The sequence below is a fragment of the Scomber scombrus genome, chromosome 15, assembly GCF_963691925.1.
Source record: "Scomber scombrus chromosome 15, fScoSco1.1, whole genome shotgun sequence".
NCBI lineage: Eukaryota > Metazoa > Chordata > Actinopteri > Scombriformes > Scombridae > Scomber > Scomber scombrus.
The window spans coordinates 27881230-27891340 of NC_084984.1; the positions used below are offsets into that span (position 1 = coordinate 27881230).

Sequence of the window (10111 nt, forward strand, 5' to 3'; positions counted from 1 at the left end):
TTATAATAATACTAATAAATGATGCTTTCCTACAAATGCAGCGCAGTGTCCAGCAGTTCCATACGTGTGCCATGATCCTCCACTGTGGAAATATCAGAATATCTCCAGAGCTTGTGCTTTCAGAGCTTGACTGTGCAGTAATTCTTGAAGTACAGTCCTCGAATGGTCCTTCATACAGTAGCAACTGTAGGACTGTAAAACAGGATTGTGTGTAGTTATACAGTTATTTCTTTTCTTTTTCCTCCTCTCCCATCAAATCGGTAGTAAAGGACTTGGGGCTGTTTCTTCAGATGTCCGGAGTCTTTTTTATCAAAAATTCACCCCATACACAAACACAAGTGTCTGTGAGGTGTCCTGTACAGCAGCACAGATGAGTCAGTAACTGGTCACCACCAGGAGGGGGCTGCAGCCTACAACACACATCCTCCAGCTCCGCTCAGCTCAGATATTCATTGGTCTAAACAGTTTTGACAGTGAGTCCTGTGCACCTGCCAGCAGTGCTCAGATCACTGCCGTCAAACACCATCATTCATCAGATGAGTCTTTCCTCCGGTGGAACTTTGAGCATGCTGTCCATCTCCAGACGAGCTCCAGCCAGCTCCTGAGAACTGGGGCTGTACGCTCCCTCTGACTGACGCTTCTTCCTCGCTGTTAGCACCATGAAAGTAAAGCCGATGATCAGGATCAGCACGCAGATGCCCAGCAGAGGGATGGCTACCACCAGCCAGGGAACTGCCTGTTTATGGAACTGCTTCTGCAAACACACACACAGGACAGAGATTGTGCTTTAGTGAAGATACTTGTTCTTGTTTTTGCATGATTTGAATTTATTTTCAGCTAACTGAAATCACATAGAGGGTAAATGCTATATAATTAGATTCTGAGCTATTTCAAAATGTCATTAAAACACAGTAAGAACAAGTTTTATAGTATTTTCTGAATTTCTATCCTTAATGAACAAATAATTGAGTTCGTTAGCCTACTTGTTATAGGTTGCTAGGCAATCTGTATAATATAATATAATATAATATAATATAATATAATATAATATAACATAATATAATATAATATAATATAATATAATATAATATAATATAATATAATATAATATAATATAATATAACATAATATAATATAATATAATATAATATAACATAATATAATATAACATAATATAATATAATATAATATAATATAATATAATATAATATAATATAATATAATATAATATAAGAAGAACAATGTAACCAACATACATTAGTGTCACAGGTTGGACCGCTGTAGCCAGGCGGGCATTCACACACAAACATGTTAAAACGATCCAAACAGGAACCACCATTCCGACAGGGGTTAGATAAACACTCATTAATCTCCATTTCACATCTGGAAGACAGAAAATACATGAAGTCACATTTTGAAAGGACATAAGTTTGTTCCAATAGTACAATTCATACACTGATTCTAAGAAAGAGGGTAGAAGGAAATGTAACAATATGAACTGTGCACATTTTAGTTCAGTCCACTTCCTCTAAAGACATCTGATGTATCTGACAAGTAGGTGTTTGCTACTCAGACATTTTTTAGACATTAGACTTTACTAAAAACACATTTTCAATGCAGATAGTTTTGGTTTTATTTCTCCAGATACTCTAAGATTTCTGCCTTCACCCGTTTACAATGAAGGTGAATGGAATCTAGTCTGTGGTGCTGATGCAACAAATTCAAAAGTTGATGATTAAACTTGCAATTATTTAGCCATTTCTTCCTATTAATAGGTAACAGATTACTAGTTACTCTATTTAAAATGTAATAAATAATGTAACTATTTCAATGACTTAATCAAAGTAATGTAACTTATTACATTTGATTACTTTTTGATGACTTTTCTAATTTTTGAACAGCTGTTAGGGTAAGTGTAGGCCTGCCCATTAAGCACCAAAATCTAAGTTGTGTTTTACGTAACATGAGCATCCTCTGCTGGGCTCCTGCACACTTTGATGTTTGAACCCAATTCTGTCACCATCCTGCTGTATCCTGTCCCTGTGGAAGGTTGATGTGTAATATGCTCTCTTAAAATAGTTCATTTTTGAACTCTTGAATTTGTAGCAGGGTACAGTGACTGATAGCTTTATTATAAGAAGTGTGACTTGCTATCCAGGCCTTAGTTTAGTTATTTCTTCCTTTGGTGTAGTATTTTTAGTATTAGTTGGCTGTGGGAGCTCTAATATCACTTTCTTGTTACCAGGTACATGTACTGCCATTTGCTTTTATTTACATATAAAACTCTATAACCAGTCTGCTCAGAACCTCACTATGAACACCTTTCATAGTATCACTGGAAACTGTTACCTGTGTGATCTGTGGATCATCCATCAAAAAAGATACACTGTTTCCAAAATGGCATTATCCTTAGAACATGTTTTAATGATTCAATGTTTTGACAAAGCGAAACAAACTAAATTCCATTCATCTACATTTTGTTGGGGCAGATTCAGACATCTCAGAAACAGTTGTGCAAACCCTTTAATATCTGCAAAATGTAGCCTATTTAAATAAAAACCTAAATCAACTCATCCAAAGACATTTTAATTTGTTGATGTTCTAAGGGATGACTGTATTTAAAAAATCCAAAAATGCAGCTCCAGAATCCAGAATATATTTGGAATAAATGATCATTTTTGGTATTAGTCTTGGAGTAAACACAAAAAGAGTCAAGTCTATTAAATGTGAGCCTACAGTACCTGCTGCCTGTAAAACCTGGCATACATGTGCAGTTAGCTCCCCATGGCCCATCCCTGCAAACACCATCATTTCCACACTGGACGTCTTTACCGCACTCCATTGGTGGATAGTCCCACCTGTTGGAAAAAAGTAATACAATTTGCTTTAATACAAGAACTCTTTGTTGTATGCCAGAGCTCCATATATCACTGTGTGTTCAAAGCAGTACACAGATGGATGAGTGAATACTTACTGGCACAGTGGACCACTGTAGTCCTCGGGGCATGTACAGGTGTACATGTTGGGTCCATCCTGACAGGTGCCTCCATGTTCACAATCATGATGCTCACACTCATCTACATCCTCATCACACATTGTGCCTTCATACCCAGGCTGGCACTGGCACTCAAAACCAGCTAAGTAGTCCTTACAGTTTCCATGACTGCAAGGGTGAGATGCACAGTCATCAGTGTCTACCTCACACTGTTCTCCCTCCCAACCTAAGTCACACAAACAGCCGAATTTATTAAAGAGATCTTCACATGTTGCTCCGTTTAGACAAGGACCTGAATCACAAACAGGGGCGCTGCTACAACCCAAATGAATCTTTGGTTTTCCAATTAAATGGAACTGAGATGGTTGTGGGGCCTTATAATCATCCATAAAAGGAAGGTAGACTCCTCCGACCCTCACTGCACCCAAGCAACCAGTGAAGCTCTCCGCAATGGCCAAGGTGGCCTCCTTCACATTGAGAAACTGAAGACTCCCCGTGTGCTCCAGCAGGCTGCTGGCATCCATGATTCCATCCACAGTGATGATCCAGGGAGAGGTTTCGCTTTCTTTCTCAGCCATTGAGATGTTCACACGGTGCCAGCTCCCATCAGCCACTCGACGCACTCCGGTAAAGGTCAGTGTCTCCACACTGTTGCCAATGTGGATCTCCACCCGGACTGAAGAGTCCAGCAGGCCTACCATCAACAGGTCAGAGCCCCAGGAGGCCCTCAGGAGCACAGCGTTCTCTGAACGGGTCCGCAGCTCCATGTATATGGTTGAGACGGGTTCAGCCAGGGAGCCTCCAGCACTGAACTGCACATGGTTGTTCTCAAAGGTGGCATTGTACACACCTGAGGGTCAACATATAGAAATGATTATCAATTATTATTTTTGTTTCATTCATTAAGGGATCAGCCTGAAAATTTGCATTTCTTTGTTGTGGAACCATTAACTATTTAAGTAGGGATGCATTGTTTCAACTATTTTTCCCTCAGTAACAATTCCAATACCAATGCTCACCAACCTCACTGATTTAGACTCATTTGGTCAGGTATTGCTGTGTCACTACAAATAGTGTCTGTGTGCACCTGTATTACTGTACTAAAAAAAAAAGGTGCTTCCTCCAAAGTCTGTTGATGCCAAGCTACATTGGTTTCTTCCAATTGCTTTTTAAACAAAAACCTGTGCAGAAGACCGACGGAGCTTTACTTAACATTTAAGAACAATGCACCCGTTCCTCAAACCATTGAAACCCTGAAACAGCTGTGTGCAACAGAATTTATTTACCTGGCACTGCAGGCATTATTAACCCCAGTGCTGTAAAGATGGTCATACATTCCCAAATAACCACTGTGACATATTAAAACCGATGATTGGCCTTGTAGCTTTGCCATGTCAGATGTAATGTGCTTTAAAACGACATAATCAAGATATAGATGAGTAAATTCCAGTTTTCCCAGGAATAAATGATACTGAATATTTTAAAATCATGGGAAAACTTTCAACCCTAAGGTATACTAAAGTGTAAAGTATGTCCCAAAATGTCACTGACTGATAATAATGATTTGCTTGCTGCTAACATAGGTCAGGTTTTCACAAATCCTGTGACTAACTTCTCACCAACCAGAGTTATAAATGTATGCAGATGGTCTTACATTCATATCCATCAGGGAGGTCCACACAATGGCCGCCATTGACACAAGGATCACTAACACACCACACACGTTTTTCACAGGTCTTTCCGGTGTAATCCTCTGAACAGGAACACGTAAAATCGTTGAACGTGATGGTGCATTCTCCTCCGTTTTGACAAGGCTCCTCCTGCAGAGGCAAGCATTGAGGTTTTAATCAATACAGACAGCAAACAATCACCAGAACAGTTCTAAAAGTGTAAACCTTGACAGTGGTAGATATGGTATGTTATGACAGGTATCCAAACTAGTCAAGGATCAATATGTGTGTCCCATTTTGGGGGACTGCCTCCTTCTGGGTTACTGTATTTGACCTGGAATCACAACTAAGGGGCTGGTGTGGTCTGTACAGTGTGAACATAGTATAAACAAGATAGTTTAAAGGAAGACAGTCAATGTCACAGAAATATTGTAAGGAAAAAAGATTAAAGGAACCATTTCCCACCCTGCAAGTATCGTCACTGACGCAGCCCGTCGTAACATTTTCAGCATCACTTGGTAAATACACCTCCTCCTCATCTGAGCTGTTCCAGGCGTCCACGTCCAGATGAACTAAGTCTATACGAAGGTCCTGGAGGCAACCTTTGTAATGCCCCCCCCAGGCATCAGAGTCCCATTCTGCTGGAAGACCTCCTACATATGCCTGATCCCCACTGTTCACATTCACTTCAGGGATCTCCCCTATTCCGTAGCGAAGGCCTGCATGCTCAAAGATCACCGTTCTATGTTGGACTTCCACTTGTAGAAGATGCTTCTCGCCAGTGGTCACAAATATTGGAGCAGAGAGTGGGGCACTGTTAATCAGAGAGTTAACAAAAACCCTCCCCATGCCTAGGTAGACTGAGAAGTAGACCTCTCCCTCCTCTTCCTCTGTGGGTCTTCTAAGCTGAAACAGCAGCCCGTCCGGCTTTAGTGACCTCAGGAAGAAGGACACGTTGAAGTTGCTCCCGTGGCTCTTACCAACATCATAGACACTGAAACTGGTTTGGTCTTCATGGCTGTATGTCCAGGAAGGGAACTCTGTCAAGGAGGAATTAAAAGTTCCGATAAATCAATTGACAAATACTGTCGCGTTAGAATGTTTAATAATAGGACGTCAATATTTATTGTAAGTATGATTTTATATGATGTGATGTGTGTTATGTTGGCAGTAATACACTGACACTTGTCAGTTAGTGGTGCAGCTATTGTAATTGTTTCTTACTTATGTTTTTGAACCATGTCATTGCTCATAATATGCCATACATTTTAGCCATACATGCATTGTCAAATGATGAAAAGTAGGGTTATTAAAGTAAAGTAAAGTCAGTGTTTGGGATAAGTACTCTGATCTTTAAAAGTACTAAAGGTTGTGATTTGTAACACAACAAGCTAGTGAAGCTCTGTAAATGGGACTGCATTCCTGAAACTTCTCTCTGGAGAGGTACAATTTTAGTGCCTTTATTAGTCTTTGGAGTTCTTTCTAAACCTCCATGGTGAAGTAACATGTCATCCAGTGCAGCTGTGTGGCTGATTGATGTGTTTTTAATAGTTTTTTGGACAACAACAGAGACCTACGGCACAGAGGAATAAGATATCAGACTTTGGATACACACACAATATTTGTAAGTAGGATGAGCTCATTGTTGGTTTGGCTCTGCACATAACCTTAGTTGACAATAAGGAAAATGCAGAATATTGCAAAGTATTGCCAGCAAAATATACTTAAAATATCAAAAGTTAAAGTACTTGTTCTGTAGAAAAATGTCCTACCCGACTGATATTATTATATATTACACAACTGTTTCATTGATGCATCAGTGTGTGAGCAGAAGGTGGAGTCAGCTTTGACTAATTTACAGTAAATAAATTTAGCTATACTGGACACCAGTGTTACATTTGTTTAGTCCAGAGGTTCCCAACCTAGGGACTGGGCCCACAAAATAATGATCAGGGGTTGTGAGATGATTAATGGGAGAAGAACAAAAAACAGACATCTTTCTGACAAATATTGGACAGTTGTACTCCTCTGGGACTCAATTATATAATGAAACCATGTGAGAAGTTTAGAGGGGACATGTCTTTTTAGTGGAACTGCCAACAACTCAAAGACATCTGAAAGAGGGCCCCAACTAGAATTTTGGTAAGGGGTCATACACCAAAAAGTTGTTGTGATATAAAATCTTAATTTATCTTAATCTGAAATCTGAAAAGTCAAATAAACATAGTAGATAAATGATGTGCAGTAGTTACCCCTGAAATGTAGTGAAGTAGAAAATGGAAATACTCAAGAAAACTACATGTACCTTAAAATCCTACTTCAGTATGGTACTTAAATGTACTTTAATTACTTTCCACCACTGGCAACAGTTAAAGTCAAGTCAAAAACATCAACTAATTACATTTGTGTCTCCTTATTGTGATAATTACACTGGTAACAGTGCAACAACATAATGACACATGAAGACTGGTTTGAAAAGATCTGTTATAAAAAACTGGCTATTGGTTTAAGTGCTTACCTTCAGAGCAGCTTTCACCATGAAAGGGACGATAGCAGTCACAGTGGTAGCTGGTCCACAGGTCAATACAGCGTCCTTGTCCAAAGCAGGGGTCAGGCTGACACCATTCAGTCTTACTACATCCCAGTTCATGGCCTTGGTCTTCTGGAAATGTTTGGGGAAGGACAGGCTTAGAGTCTATCATTAGGTCTTCCATGCACCCAATGAAGCTTGCACCACTTACAGTGTCCCCTAAAAGGTCCTCTGGTGCTCCACCTACATAAATTTGAGTGAAGGCTTCAGATGCTTGGAAAGGTGGTTCATCAGCACCACCATCTATGACTCTGCATCCGTCCCTGTCACAGCCTGGGCCTTTCAGAATCAGAACTAGGCCTTCGTCATCCACAAACACATGAGCATCCCGCCAGTCTCCATCACTCACCAAGCCGGAAAACATTACATCCAGTTCAGACTCTTCAGAAAAGGCTTTAGCATGAAGACCACCATTCACAATCTCCAGAAGGAGGTGGTTGTCCACGTCACCTCTGTAGCAGAGCAACATATTGGGTATGGTTGTCCGGAAGCGTAGCTGCACCCCGTAACCACTATGAACACTGTGCTCAACCTCCCTTCGTGTCCTCTCTTCTACAGAAACCACAATGTGAATGAATCCTGGAGTGGAGAAAGAGAACGTTGTACGCGTCGAGCAGTGCTCATCATAGAAGCCATGAGGGCACAAGCATGTGTGGCCATGTTCTTCACCCTCCAGCCATGGGTGGCAGGTGGCTCCGTTCTGGCATTCATGGTCCACACAGCCATAGAGCTTCACCTCACACTGATCGCCTCCCCAAGGAAGTTGACCCGGCTCTGCATCAGGACAGTGGCAGGTGTACGACGCTCTGCCGTCTTCACACCAGCCACCGTTCTGACAGGGCTGGCTCTCACATTCATCAATGTTCACTTCACAGTGGTCACCTGAGGGACACAACATAGATGGTTAGGTACTGTATGAAGGAGGTTGACTAATAGAGGGCACCAGAGCTGTACTGGAAGAGAAAGAGGGAAGATTGTCAATAAATGTGTTTTCACACCTCTATTTTTATTGTAAAGTGTGTAGTATATATTTGGACTTGGAAGCAAGGGGATGTCCAAATTCTCAAATTATAGTTTATCAAGTATGATTATTTTCTGGTTTTGTTTTCTAAGTCAATTCACTGAAAATCTTTGGGTTGTGGACTGTTGGTATGGACCACACAAACCATTTGAGGCTGAGGTAAGGTTTAGGGAAATGGTGATTTTGGAACTTTTTATGGATCTAATGAATTAATCGAGAAAATAATCGACAGATGAATCTACAATGAAAATAATAGTAAGTTGCAGCCCTGTTCTCAATACTTGAACATCTATTAACACACCTCACAAATATATTGTTTAATTTTTATAAAGTGCATAAAAAAGTTTTTTTTTGTTTATTAATAGTTTTGGGCACTTTTGCCTTTATTAGATTGTAGACAATAGAGATGTGAGGAGGGAGAGAAAGGAGATTACATCCAACAAAGGCCTCTGGCTAGACTTAAACTGGGGACATTGTATTGCAGTATGTGCGAGTGTGTGTGAGTCTTTGAAAGTGCTTGACCACTAGGGTCTTAGGAGACTTACGAGAGATTTTAGGGTCATCCAGTAATTATGCTTTGATCCCTGGCTCCTTTAAAATCTCCACTAGGATTTAAAAGTTCTCTGGGATTTAACAATTTTCATTGTTCAAACAATCATGAGTTTTCCCATCAGTGGATCAGTTGGATTTGTGTAAAGTTTGTCATAGTTGGCTCATTACTGATAATCCATTATAACTAAAATAACTGTAAGCAATTGATTTATGTTTAATTTCTGTGCCTGTTTCAGCATTTGTACACATGTTTGAGTCATTGTGATGATGATGTTGCAGACATTTTAAAATGTTCTTTTATGTCGATAGAACAAGTGCTGACACTGATACAAAGGGTATTTAGCCTATATATGATTCTGTCTGTGTATTACAATACAAGTTGCAAGACTCACCTAAAAATCCAACAGCGCATGTACAGGTGTAGCCATTGATTTGATCCACACAAGCTCCTCCATTCTGGCAGGGTTCAGATTCACACTCATCAATGTTGACAGAGCAGTTCTCTCCTGTAAAGTGAAAGAGATTTATTATCAGAGGAAGTGTGAGAGCTGAGAATGTTAGGCGGAATGATACAGTAGGTTTCTTCTTTAATTTAACTGACCTGCAAACCCTGGCTGACACTGGCAAATATATCCAGCTGCATCTGCAAAGCTGAGCTCCCACTCCAGTTCCCAGTGAGATGGATCCGAACGTTCAAAACATTCCCCGTCATTCTCACAGGGATGCTCGGCACACTCATCAATGTCAATTTCACAGTTTGGTCCTTCATAACCTAGAAGGAACAAGACATAAAATGTAGTTTGTTTAAGTGTTCCACATGTTGCATGTTGGGACACATTAACAATAAACTAAGAAGCAAAATAATCCAGATGTGTTTGAGCTCCTTGTTACTTATGGCAGATGAATCACGTCAGTCACATTCAGCTCACATTTAGTTCTCAACTAGTTCTAAGTGCAACTGCCAGGATCCTTAATACAAACAACAGATTTGAACACATATAATCAGTTCTGTCCTCCCTGTTTCATTCAGGTCAGGTTACAACCTGCTGCCCATTACTTACCAAACTGATCATGGATTAGCACTTCTTTACTGAGCAGAACCTTTCAAGCATTATATCACCCGTATACACTCATATTAAAGGATGCATACTATCTTGTATCTCCTTATTCTGAAGATAAGAAAGCTATCTACTTAGTAGTAGAGCATTTTTCTACAGTTGTCCTTTAGCTATGTTATCATCATAACTCGGGTCTGTCTGTCAGCATTTCTCACTTTACTCCAG

General features: G+C 40.1%; 1 protein-coding gene across 1 annotated transcript in view; it reads right to left on the reverse strand.

The window, feature by feature from the left end:
- Positions 1-532: 532 nt before the first annotated feature.
- crb2a (crumbs cell polarity complex component 2a) overlaps positions 533-10111 on the reverse strand; it is a 24821-nt gene continuing 15242 nt past the window's right edge. Inside the window, exons 5-13 of the mRNA XM_062434852.1 lie at positions 9430-9600; positions 9221-9334; positions 7184-8137; positions 5131-5705; positions 4650-4815; positions 2975-3845; positions 2742-2858; positions 1257-1383; positions 533-754 (exon numbers count right to left, since the gene is read on the reverse strand). Coding sequence (XP_062290836.1) covers positions 533-754; positions 1257-1383; positions 2742-2858; positions 2975-3845; positions 4650-4815; positions 5131-5705; positions 7184-8137; positions 9221-9334; positions 9430-9600 — 3317 coding nt within the window. The remainder of the gene's footprint in view (positions 755-1256; positions 1384-2741; positions 2859-2974; positions 3846-4649; positions 4816-5130; positions 5706-7183; positions 8138-9220; positions 9335-9429; positions 9601-10111) is intronic.